This window comes from Solanum lycopersicum, chromosome 2 (genome assembly GCF_036512215.1).
Source record: "Solanum lycopersicum chromosome 2, SLM_r2.1".
Classification (NCBI taxonomy): Eukaryota; Viridiplantae; Streptophyta; class Magnoliopsida; order Solanales; family Solanaceae; genus Solanum; species Solanum lycopersicum.
In genome coordinates, this window is record NC_090801.1 from 51,986,443 (window position 1) to 51,999,319 (window position 12,877).

General features: G+C 35.3%; 2 protein-coding genes across 4 annotated transcripts; one reads left to right on the forward strand and one right to left on the reverse strand.

The window, feature by feature from the left end:
• Positions 1-72: 72 nt before the first annotated feature.
• Positions 73-6,161, reverse strand: LOC101245224 (uncharacterized). Its single transcript, XM_004233404.5, has 3 exons — positions 5,830-6,161; positions 5,589-5,629; positions 73-464 (listed from the first exon to the last, which is right to left on the reverse strand). Exons 1-3 carry the CDS (start codon positions 5,900-5,902, stop codon positions 345-347), a joined length of 234 nt encoding a protein of 77 aa, XP_004233452.1. The 5' UTR covers positions 5,903-6,161; the 3' UTR covers positions 73-344.
• Positions 6,162-7,146: 985 nt separating this feature from the next.
• LOC101244737 (uncharacterized) lies at positions 7,147-12,846 on the forward strand. 3 transcript variants are annotated; one of them, XR_740192.4, is made up of 6 exons: positions 7,147-7,560; positions 8,436-9,290; positions 9,980-10,065; positions 11,011-11,151; positions 11,769-11,998; positions 12,078-12,846. XR_740192.4 is itself a non-coding variant. In XM_004233403.5 (5 exons), the coding sequence occupies exons 1-5, from the start codon at positions 7,300-7,302 to the stop codon at positions 11,914-11,916; spliced, it is 1,491 nt and encodes a 496-aa protein (XP_004233451.1). In that variant the 5' UTR covers positions 7,147-7,299; the 3' UTR covers positions 11,917-12,846. The 3 variants fall into 3 exon arrangements, 1 of the variants encoding a protein (XP_004233451.1); XM_004233403.5 differs by having other exon boundaries at positions 11,769-12,846; XR_011214621.1 differs by lacking the exons at positions 11,769-11,998; positions 12,078-12,846 and having other exon boundaries at positions 9,980-10,183; positions 11,011-11,144.
• The last annotated feature ends 31 nt before the right edge of the window (positions 12,847-12,877 follow it).

Here is a 12,877-nt window from a genome sequence, read left to right on the forward strand (position 1 = left end):
GTGATTTAAGATATAGTAATGGAGGCTTCATTGGTTTGGTGGTTAATTACTATAGTAGTAAGAAAACTGGAATTTAGATGTTCTCAAATGGTTTCTAATTTCTTAACATATAGGTTTTAATTTCAGCAACTGCTTGTTTCATGTCATATGACATTGTCTTGTCGACAGGAAGCTTCATTATTAAGACGAACCATTAACACAAGTTGCAAGTCTCACAAACACACACACAATAACTACAAACAGTTCACAGCGTGATTGAGCTGACTGTTGCATTTAGTGACTGGTAGATCATTAATCATACCAACTTTTTTTTTCTGCAAGGATGTTTGACACATAAAAGGACTTCAACTTTTGAGATGAGGAAAACAAGCATAGAGATCAGATTTTGGGTGCTTTGCTTCAGCATGTTCCTTACACTTCACCTCTGATGTTGTGCACATAAATGTCTGCATACATACCTTGCACTGCCATCATTTACAAAACAGACGAGTTAACCAATAAACCAAAGGAAAGTTTATGTATGAGTTTGCAGGCATCAAACCAACTTAACTGATGGCTAAGAAAAAATTTCTTACATTAGCCATAAGCTATAAAAAATTGTAATAAACAAGCCTGCTCGCTAATAACTGAGAATCATGGAAATAGAACTTCCTAATCCACTCTATATCCAACTAGGGAATTCAGTTACAAGAAAAATATACTCATGCAACTAGTCCCTCATCTGTCAACAGTTGGACAACAGAAATGATATCGCTACCTCCTACTGTTGAGGTAAATATGCCAAAGAGAAGAAGTTAGTATAGGTGGTTCATGTGATATTTTGCTTAATGAATAACAGAGACAGTAGTAGTACATCAAGAATTTTAGTCACTATGACATCATAAAACATAATCAAAATGCTCCTCCGAAATTGAGCTATGATTTAGAAATATTCTGATGGTATTACAGACTCCGCACACTCTTTTGAAACCAAGAGGCCATAACAGTTGAGCAAAACCAATAAGAAAGCTGAACTAGCCAAAACAAATTGGCCTATTTAACAGTAAACTGTAAATTGACTTTGAATATATTCAAATTATCCCTCTCAAATAAGTTTAGGCAAGGAGTAGTTCACAATTTGACAAAACATAAGCTTACTGAAAGATTTTTAAAAAGTAAGAACCTTCAAAAGAAATTAGATCACTTCAAATTATATCTCCCAATATTCAGCCAAAAACAATGGAAGGAACTGGCTAATGTTTGTTTTCTCTTAAATCAGGTATATGTTAGCATATAGTTATGAAAAAACTCGCTGTGGAATACAAATAAATCAATGAGCACATATTTCAATGCTGAGGGGGCATTAGATTGTTAGACTCTCTTTTTTTTTTTCTGATCGTGGTGTCTTGAGACAGCTTTCGCACCTCGACTATTTTCACAGGATACCTCCCACCTCCAACCAACATCAGGTACTAGGTAACTCTATCCACAAAGGCTAGGACATATGGGAAGAATCACCTAATGTTATTTAATCTCTGCTGAGTTTTGAACCTAAGACCTTAGGGTTATTAACCACTAGTCACTCCCTTGGGTGCTATTGTATATGCTAGTGCCACTATTGGACAGACAAAAAGATATTTGTAAATCAGCAATCAACCAATCCTCAACTACTCATTCCCGAACAATATGCTTGACATTCCCAAATGGCAAACACAAAAGGTAAACAGGAAAATGCAAAAATACACGACTAACAGGATACAACATTCACCATATATGCCTCCCTATTCTTATTTTATCACTAACTGGGGCCATACCCCCAGTTATTCTATTTTTATGACACTTCTACCTATTTTTTATTCCTTTTTATTGCATTAATATCTGGACTCATTTTCTTGCAAGCACCTCGACAAATCCACCGAGTACGTGCAACTGGCACAGGTATGGCAACACCATATAGCCCTGCCTACCAAGACCAGGCTGCTATGTTGCTTGGACTCATGTGCGGGTATCCAAGACGGGTGTGGATCCGAGCGTCGGATTAGGCAAATATAAATTTTAAGATTCCGGGGTCCGAATCCGAATAAACACAGGTAAGGGGATTCGGCTAAAATATTCAACATTATAAAAATTGATTTATAAAAATAGTCTAAATTTGAGAGATATTCTGTAGAGTTCAATTTGGAGTCAAATGTCACAATGGTTATCCTAGTCTTAGCTCCTAACCAATTATAAAGCTAAAAGAATTATGTGTAAATGATAATATTAAGATATGTTGTCCAAGTTATTAAAGAATTTTTACACTACATAATAAAAGTCCAGAACACTGATTATACAAAGAGTAGGCCCATGAAAGGTAAAATGTCATTAGAAGTGGATAGGCCAAAATGTGTAGGTGCAACCCATAAAGGGTATACAAGAAATTTAAAAATCTCTGCAAAACACTAGTTTATATATTTTATTTCATCTGCCTCGTTACTCGCCACTGCCTCTTAGAAAACAACAAGACCTTAACAGTCAACCCTAGCTCATTCATACTCTCTCTCTCTCTCTATCACAGAATGCTGCTGAACTTCGATCCATCTCAGGTCGTCTCTCTCTCTCCCGTAATGCCACCGAAGTTCGATCAATTTCAAGTCCTCGAATTTTCCAAATTCTCAATCCAACCCCCCCCCCCCCCCCAAAAAAAAAAAGTAAATGTACCCAAGTCTGCTCAAACCGTATGGCATTGACCAAATCTGATACACACCGCACACCCATGTCGCGTCTGGCAGCCAAAACGAAGAGTCCGCACGACATAGCTAGGCTGATTAGAAGGATTCAACCCCTTTTTGTGTAGGAGGAAAGAATTCACAAAATGTCACCTCCAATGAATCTTGATATGCAGAGCTGTTACTACAACTCTTCAATTGCTAAGCCACCGCCATCAAGGGAAATATTTTATTTCATCTGCCTCGTTAGTCGTCCCTGCCTCTAAGAAAACAACAAGACCTCAACAGCCAAACGTAGTTCATTCCTACTCTCTCTCTCTCCCAAAATTCTGCCGAAGTTCGATCCATCTCAGATCGTCTCTCTCCCATAATGCCACCGAAGTGCGATTTTTTAAGTTGACGAGTTTTTCGAATTCTCAATCCACCCCCTCCCCCCCAAAAAAATTTTACTCAACTCTGCTCAAAGTATCCAGATGGCATTGACCAAATCTGACACGCACCGTACACCCGTGTCGGGTCCGGCGGCCGAAAAGAAGAATCCGCGCAACATAGATATGCTGATGAGAAGGATTCAACCCCTTTTTGTGTAGGGTGGAAGAATTCACAAAATGTCACCTCCATTGGACAATGAATCTTGATATCCAAAGCTATTACTACAACTCTTCAACTGCTAAGCCACTATTGTCAAGGGAACAATTATATCCAATTAATAGCCACAAGTCCCCCAATGATGGATACATTTTTTAAACTGAATATATGTGCAACTTCTTCATTACTTCCAATTTAAGTTGGAAGAGGAAGTGCTGGCGATAAAGTTTAAAATATGCATATTACCCATCAACTTAAGTATTCCTTTCATGTTCCATCTTATAGAAGATGAAGTGAATCATTTGTATTTACATTGCCCTGTGGCAGCAGGCATTTGGTCCATGTATTTTGCAGTTTTTGGCACCAGCTGGTCAACACAACTCACCCAGGAAAGCATTTGAAAGTTGGAACTTAAGAGAAGTGGATAGATCCATCAAGAAAATCTTGTAAATGGTACCATCCGTACATTCTGTTGTATATGGATGGAAAGAAACTGTGGATGTTATGATGAGACTTCAATTCCTAACTGATCCTTGAAATCTAAAAGTTCAACGAATCATTTTAGTTGGAGCAACCGTCCTCTGTAAATGATGTAATTCTCCTTTTAGATTTCATTAGCTCCCTCTCAATGGTTTAACAGCCTTGAGTTTTTGCTATAGGTTATAACTCAGACCCTGCTATTTTTTGTTGTACAGGAGTAATCGCCTATTTCTCTCTGTAAATTCTTGCATCTTCTAGATGCTTTTGTTATACAACCTCTTAATTCATTCAAAAAAAATTTGAAAGAAGAGAAGTTTGATATAATTCGCAAATTTCATGAATTCAAATTCATTAGGCTATTTATACTTTCAATTTTCACATGATGCTTTTTATATTAAGCTTAAATTTGCTAGCATTACAATAATAATTTCTTTCAAATCTAATAAGATATGTCAGTCAACTTAACACATTAAATTATGTATTCAATCAAATTCCTCATAAACTAAAAAGTTCAGAACTCCCTTCAATGTCCTACCAACAGTCTTGTTATCCTCCTTTATGTATCTATTCTCACTTACGTAGTTACATAAGTTTCTTAACGATGATTGCATCTCCATTAAGTGAAACTTTTCCTAGTTAACATTGGTTTTCAATTGCAAATCTCTTTTTGCCAGTAGTTTTTAGTTTCAAATTTTCAGATTCAAACTTTCAGAAACTAGTATCTCCACCTAGGTACAAACAGAAATTAAGTTATTCAGTTTTAGAAATGCAACATAATACATTTCTTTCAGAAAAACAGCTAATAAACATTGCCCCTTCAAATAAATCTAAAATCCAGAACTCTAAGCTTCAGAAGTAACTGTAACAACAAAATGGGGTCTCAAAATTAGACCTAGACCAAGTTCTAACAAAGGGGAAAAGAAGAAGTCCAAGTTGCAGCTATACATAGAGTGTTCTATAGGACAATTCAAGAGGGGGGGACGGACATACAAAAGTTAATGGAAAAACACAAGGTAGCTAACTCTTTCACCTTTTATTTCAAAACACATCACTACAATGCAGACATCAATGCAGTGCGTTTTACTTCAAAAAGAAACTTTTTTTGACAAGTAATCCAATAGAAACATTAACTACAAATTGAGGAGAGTTCCCTTACTTCCCACATAAAGGAGCAAAAGAAAAGAGTGAAAAGAACTAGGAAGAAATACTAAATGTAAATAGGGACTAGGGACCTTTGATATTTTAATTTGCACATTAGAGAAGTTTGACGGATCAAAAGATTATCATTCATTGATGCATATTAGAGACAATTATCAACCACTCATACAAGAGTAATGCTCCACGTATATGCTATTTGCACAGCTACACAGGTAACTATGTCCACTAAGGCTTAGGCAACAGACAATTTTTCACCTTCTCCCATAGAGTTATAGGGGATTAACTCACGTCACATCACCTCTGTTGGATACAAATCTTGACATTCAAGGCTGTCACACAACTCCTCAACCACTAAAACACCCCCTCGGAAAAATTTTATCCTATTATTAGTATTAATAATATTTATAGCTTAAAAAGGGGAAACTTTTTCAAAACTGAAGATATTTGCAACTTCATTACTATCCAGGTTTAGTTGGACGGGGAAGTGTTGGTCATTCAGTCTACAAATGGCTGATACCAAGTCAGTTTATGTACAACTTCCGCAAATTTCATGAATTCAAATTCGTTCAATTACTTATAATTATAATTAGTATGTGATATACTTCCTATCAAAACTTAAATTTGCAAAAAATACTGCAATATTTTACTGCAAAAAAATGAAATTGAAAACATTACCTGGATATTCATGGCCTTTTTGTTCGTATCGAGCTGACTTCCTGCGTATATGAGATGATTTAACAAATTAATACAAAATAGAGCTAAATTATTTATCTAAGAGGTTTTCTACCTACACTGAGATCAAATCGGGATAATTCAAGGACAAATACGACTTAATTTTTACCAAAAAGTAATACAAGTAAGATCTGGATTACAGATAAATAGATTTTGATCGTGTAGATGGAAAAACGGAAAATACCTTTAGCACCCTTCAGCTTCTCCAGATTCCTCTCCCGAGCCATCTTCGCTTTCTGACCGTTGCCTCCACCCATGATTTGCCTGAGACTCAGAGGTCGGAAAGAGAAAAACCCTAGGGCTCCTTTCTAATTCGACGCTAAAGCGTGGCGGGGAATGCCAGGGCTCCTTTCTATGCGTGCAATTTTTAAGTTGAATGGGATTTATGTGCTATTAATATACACTCTCATTATTTCGGATAATACTCTTTTTCTTTCTTACCACTAAACGAAAGACTAGAAAATCGATCTTTTCTTGTGTGTCAAGCACTCTACAAAGACGATGTTCAAATAACTCGTATAATTATGCGACATGAAATTATGATATAAAATTAATATTTTATTTGAATATATAATTTTGATTTTTTATATTGTATATTTTTTCATAAACATAAAATTCTCATAAATTGTAAAGTTATTGATGATATCAATGCAATATATAATACTTATTTAGTATTAATTAAGTGAAATTATTTGAAAGTATAGTAATTATTTAGTGGAAATATGAATATATAAATGAGTGTATCTTTGTAATTATTTTATTTTATGAGGTGTTTACTTAATTTCCCCTAAATTGTATAAATTAATATTTTAAAGTACTTCTAATTATGTTAACTTAATATTTTTTTTATAATTTTAAAGTAAAAAATAAAGATTACTTGCTATATTTATCTTTTAGTTCGTGACTTAGCATTGATAAGTTAAAAGAAATGTTAAAAGATCAAGAAAAAGACGTTACAAGCGAAAAATAAAAAAATCTCCCTAGTTGCATTTTTTCCAAGAGCGAGGGGAAATAACTGTCGATAGAATTGAACCATTGGTAAAATATTAACAAAAAAAAGTGTTTAAAATATGACTAAATTTAGTATGAAATTGAATTATTTTCAAAGTTATACTTTATTTTGCAATTTGAGTATTTCTAAATTCTTGCCAAAATTAATGTTGTTTTCATTATTTTTTTCAAATTTTTAATTAAAATTCTGATATTTTAATAAGAGTTTGAGGTTACTCGTTATGTCACATTACAAATGGAGAATATATGAAAATATATGTAGGTTTAAGACGGTCAAAGAATAATCTTATTTCTTTTTAGTTTTTTTTTTAAAAAAAATAAGCCTTTTTTTTAATGATGACAGTTAATTCTAACTTTCGATATGACATATTGAAGACTACAAAATTAAAAAACATTTTAATATATTTAACATAATTTGCTTTCTTTTTTAAATATTCTTTTTCAAATGGAAAAAATAATTTATATCAATTCACCATTTTTTAATACTTTCTCTAATTAAAGAAAAGAAAGAATGCCACCGTCTTCAACAATAGGCTCCTAATCTTAGAAACGAAGTTCTCCATCGGAAAAACCTCTTCTTCACTCTCTCTACCGTCATAATCATCAATTTCAGGTTCTTACAATTTCAGGTTTATCGAATGACATGGCTTTCTCTCTGCTACTACACAAATGTCATCCCCGATTCATCACAAACCGGTGGCTTACTATAGGAGCCGAATCGATTCGTTCAGAATTTGCTGGACCTAACGCTTACGAGCTTCTAGGTGTATCAGAAACAAGCTCCTTTGATGAAATCAAAAATTCTTTTCGTAAATTGGCTAAGGAGACTCATCCCGACCTTGCTCATTCCACGCATAATTCCTCTACTTCCAAGCGATTCATTGAAATACTTGCTGCATATGAGGTTATGCGTTTTCTGCCTTACAATTTTCATTTTTCACTATGATCATATTCCTCAATAAATTTTTCTGCCTCAATTGACTGAGTTACTTGCTCCGATTCATTTTACTTGACCCTTACCTGACACACTCTTAAGAAAGTTATAGAAAGTTTTGTTCGAGGTGTATCTTTCTAAACTTAACTTATTACCGATGCTTTGAAACTACTACTATTTCACATAGTTGTTTAATATTGGGAAAAAGTAATAAAAACCTCTTGATGTGCTAAAATGGTGGTACAGGGCCAAGTAAAATGAGATGGATGGAGTGCTTTCTTATTAGGATAAATATGTTTGTTGAATTGTTCTTAGTTCAATTCATCATATGGAACATTTGTTATTAGCTCAAAGTGAGGATTTAAAATTTTGTATAGTAGACCATTGGATGTTTAGCTCTACCTATTTTTGCGAAGTGTAGTTGGTTCCAAGTTTGGATAGAGTAGGCGAGTTGTGGAGGGGTTGAGTAAAAAATAGTCCAATTATGATGATTTATCTGAACATTAAATTCGCAAACAGAGCGGAGTGGATGCGGACGAGTCATATAATTGACCTGAACTAGTTCAATTTAGGATTGAGGAGTAAAAATAATTGGGATATGAAAGAGCCGCAATTTTAATTTTGATTGAGAGTTCAATTGAACTTAGAGAAATATAAGCATATGCTTTGTGGCAGGCTTTTCATTCTTAGTTGGTGACTTAGTTCAATAAATTAATATCATAGACGTCCTCTTGAATTTCTGAATTAGTACAAAATGTTATGTCACACATATACATGGTAAAGAGTGATAATTTTTAATGTACTAGAGATGTACAGTATTTACTTGGATAACCAATGGAATGCAGATTCTATCCGATTCTGAGAGGAGAGCGCATTATGACGAGTATCTCTCATTCCGGAAAGCACTTGTTCATATGCATTCTAGACAAGGTTCTAAAATGTGCATGTATGAATCCTATAGCACGGCAATCAAGGAAATGGAAGTTGTTGAATGGTTAAAGTGGTATAGACAAACAATAAACGACATATTGGCTGAAAAAAGGGTAGTATCTGGATCAGGCTATTTGGAAGCACTGGAAAGAGATTTTTACTCAGCATTACAGTTAGCATTCTACGGCCCTGAGATTGAGTCAGATCTCCTTCCTGAGTTTTTTGAAGCTGAGGAGCGATCAGTATATGAAACAGCTGAGGTTCTACACCTGGTTTATGGGCGAGATCTTTTCGGGATGGTCTGTTTAGCAAAAAATGTCCCTGAACTGTCACATGCTTCTATGGAGAGACTGACATCCTTAGAAGCAGACTTATTTCATTCCCTTGAAAACATCCCCATTAAAATGCATTCGGAGACGGCTGCTGCTGGTTCTGATCAAAAGCAATTGAGAAGTTCCAAGTACTATACATCAGATGCATACAGAGACTTAGAATTGCATGTTGGAGGGAGGCTTGTTGCTATGGCAACAAGAGTTCCACCTAGGAGTAGATATAATGGGATACAGAATGAAGGTATTGATGACTGCATTCATGTTTACCTCAGCTCACATGACGTCCCCAAAAGTAACCTAATGGACTTCGGATGGAAGTCTGTCATTCCACTGGGAATGATAAAAGGGTTGGGGACCAGTCCTGAAGAAGGTTCTTGCGATGTTTACGACAACAACGGTGTGAAAACCCATGAGATTATGAAGCATCGAACATTGCTGGTGAGTGTAATATTGTCTACTGTTCTCTATAGCTTTTTTCCTGTCAAATATCCTTCATTAGATAAAGAGGGGAGCGGAAGGGCGAGTTGGTGCGGAGTTCTCTTTTCCTATATGCCAATTGGCAGGTGCTTCTGAGAAGTAGCTGTAAATATTTTCATAAGGTTGGAAGTGTCGTTCTAATGTCACTGTCTGAATGCAATAAAAAAAATTATGGGCGTGCTTTTTGATAAGCAAGCTTAGAATTCTTATGGTTATTGAATATGTCTTAGTCATGTTAATATATTTACTTTTGGTGCTACTCTTTTTAAGAGTCTTTTAGCCTTATTAACGGTTTTTATGCCAGTAGGAAATATGGAGAACTTCTAATACCTTCCAATTTTATTGTTATTTTGTGTAGTGTTAACTTGAGATGAATTTAAACGGGAACGTGGTTAGTGAGGATTCAGATAGCTGTCTCCAACTTGCTTGGGACTGAGGCATACTAGTTGTTTATTAGTACTTTTTTATAAGCAGTCCTCAGATTGCTCTCACTATGATTTTTGGCATTTGGACTTCAAGTTGTTGGTTGGTCTTGAAGTATATTTGACTTGCAACTATCGAAATTTTTTCTTGGAATGGATGTATGTTTGGCTTGAAGTATCATATTCATAATCTTCCACTTTAACTTGCGTCAAATTCTCTTTTTTCAGGTAAGACACATGCACTGGTATCAATTAGGAGATGAAGTATTAACCTGTGAGTGCAGATGCAGCAAAGCTAAGCTACCTCCGAGCAAGTAAAGTCCATAACATAACCTTTTGAGTCAATGCTCATCAAGAGTGCTAACTATTCTCTTCCTATATTTTCGCCAAACTATCATGACGTTAGTGCCTATTGTCTAGCTTCAATATAAGGTGAAGAGGTGGGCCTAGAGAGAATCTTATTATTGAACTGGATTTAGTCTATCTGCTTTTTGTTGGATGGAAAAGAATAATGGAAAAGGAATGACTTTGTTAACGGAAGTCATGGTTTACTCATTTATTGATGTCTAGTCATCCGTATTTAACTTTGAGAAAAATTGTGGGTCATGGTTGATATCCTCTCTTTCTACTTCTATCACTGTTGTTTCTCTTCCTGTTCTCCCTCTCTTTTCATTTTTTGTTACTCTTTTCTCAGAAGGTGGAATTATGAAAGCTTATGGCGAACAAGTGTAATCTTAAAAAAAAACAAGATAATGGTTAACTATTAGAAGACAAAAGGTTAGAGAGCTAATAGCTAATCTTATGCTAGTAATAATGGTTTATTGCATTTCAATGTCATGAAAAGTCATAGTTGGTCTCCTTTCCATTTCATATCACAAGGCTCTGCTCATCCTATGTTGGTAGCTTTGGTGCTTGTTTGTTGAAAGTGTGGGAACTTCCGACTTCAGTGTCCATATATCAAGCTGATCAATTTTGTTAGATTTTCTTTAGATTGGATTCATTAGTAGTTAAATGAATTTCCGGCTCCTAGAGACACAAGTGGGCCATATAAGTTGACCTGCAGATGATGCCATTGGATTGTGAATTTTCTTTATTATTCATAACTTAAAATTAGGAAATGCATAGAACATTGGGCTTAAAGTATTCATATCAGAATGTTTTCTAGTCGAACACTTTTTTTCTTGTTATTAATATGAGATATAGGTCTCTCAGGTTTTTTGCTTATTGATGTTATTAGTAATGATTTTTCTCTCCAACAGATTCTGGCTATTTGAACCTCGATGTGGCATGCATGACATTGGAGGTTGGTATGTGGAGACGTTTGGCAGAGATAAGAAAGGCCGAAATGTGCCATCTCAGAGGTATTGGGATGGCTTGGAGGCAAATGATCACTTTGAGAAGTAAGTATCTGGCGTAGAAGCCTGAAACACATGAATTGAAATTCTCCACCCATTTAATGATAAATCTATGTGGCACTGTGGCAGATTTTTTTAAGGTATATTATGAATTGTGCTGTTAACTATGCTTTGATGTTTTGCATCTTGATAAATTGATCTAACTTTACAATACAGGATGTGTTTGCACCCTGCTTGAAAAGATTAATGTGAAATCTTTCTCTTTATTTCTTATGAGCCTAGCCGAAGCCACTTGGCTAGAATCTGTTATCGTTCTCATTATGTCCCAGGAATATGGAATATCTCCAATTGTAATATGTTAACTATGCTTTGATGTTTTGCATCTTGATAAATTACTCTAATTTTACAATGCAGGATGTGTTTGCACCCTGCTTGAAAAGATTAATGTGAAATCTTTCTTTATTTCTTATGAGCCTAGCCGAAGCCACTTGGCTAGAATCGGTTATCGTTCTCATTATGTCCCATGAATATGGAATATCTCCAATTGTAATATGAAAGTTTTGATGTTGCAGAAACGAATTGCCATTTGAAATTTTGTAGGAATGTCCCATTAGCTTGAAAGCAGTAACATTTAATGTGCGGATATACTCTTGACTGTGCAGGAGATTACATCCAGCAATGTACTTGCTTGGTCTTGCCTACAGGACTCTAGATATTGAACATTCAAGGAGAAATAAACAAAGAATGAAGGATCTTATGGAGTTGAACTTATCTAGAATTTTCAGCTGGTGCAAGAGACTAGTACGCTAATGCCTAGTGACATTCAGCTCTATCATCATATCCTTGTTCAGCCCCAGAAGTTATTAGGGAACTGTACTTGTTTTTGATAAAGGTAACAAATCTATATTCCATTAGCACAAAGGAAGTGTTAAAAGCCATATTTACAATTCTCAAAAAGAGCTGATGAACAGGTGAAACTCTTGTTAAAGAATCCTCATATAAGCTAGGGCGTCCATTAGGATGGCTCGTGGATTAATGAGCAAACACCATGAGGCTTGGATACAACCGATTTTTTTTCTTATATGCTGCCATTGATTCACCAAGCACATTGATGCAGCTTAAACTCTTTTAACTGCCAATGAGATTGCTGTCCTGCTGCATTTCCTGGTCTCTTATTTTTGGTGCCACGACCTATATTGGTTACTGGATGGAGTAAATTGAATTGCTGAAGCACCATCAAGAATGATACTCCGTTAGTGTGAAGAACTACATGCGTACTGCCTTTGGCTTGGTCTTCGGTGACACAACATAATGCTAAACTATGCTGATCCTCATATCTTGAAAGCCATATTTGGATCAGAACATTATGTCCCTGAAAAGGCATTTGATGCCTTACGTAGAAACCAAGTAACACCTCAAGCCAAAGGAGTGAAGCATTGAGATTTCAGAGAGAGGCAATGGTGTTAGCACAGATGACAACAATTATAATTCTCGTGTGCTGGCTTGCATTGCAGGTAGATTTTTGGTCAGATGATTGATGCGCACTTGCTATATACTATTTATGATTCTTGAACTTTTTTGCTTGTTATACAGTTTAGAACATCAAATAGTTCTCTATGAAAAATAACACAGTAGTTAGTTACTGGTTTAGTATATTTGAGTTCAATTACACAAATCTTGTAAACAGTTCTACAGTGGCTTTCTTATCATTTTATTTAAGTGGGTCTACCATTTCCAATACCGCATCAGTGGGTCTCCTATACCTCATTTT

Excerpts from the sequence above, each read along its gene's own strand:
- LOC101245224 (XM_004233404.5), bottom strand. The coding sequence starts at position 5,902 with ATGGGTGGAGGCAACGGTCAGAAAGCGAAGATGGCTCGGGAGAGGAAT. Across the intron at positions 5,630-5,829 it reads GAAGCTGAAGGGTGCTAAAG|GAAGTCAGCTCGATACGAAC; the intron begins GTATTTTCCGTT and ends TCATATACGCAG. Across the intron at positions 465-5,588 it reads AAAAGGCCATGAATATCCAG|TGCAAGGTATGTATGCAGAC; the intron begins GTAATGTTTTCA and ends AAATGATGGCAG.
- LOC101244737 (XM_004233403.5), top strand. The coding sequence starts at position 7,300 with ATGGCTTTCTCTCTGCTACTACACAAATGTCATCCCCGATTCATCACA. Across the intron at positions 7,561-8,435 it reads AAATACTTGCTGCATATGAG|ATTCTATCCGATTCTGAGAG; the intron begins GTTATGCGTTTT and ends AATGGAATGCAG. Across the intron at positions 11,152-11,768 it reads GCAAATGATCACTTTGAGAA|GAGATTACATCCAGCAATGT; the intron begins GTAAGTATCTGG and ends TTGACTGTGCAG.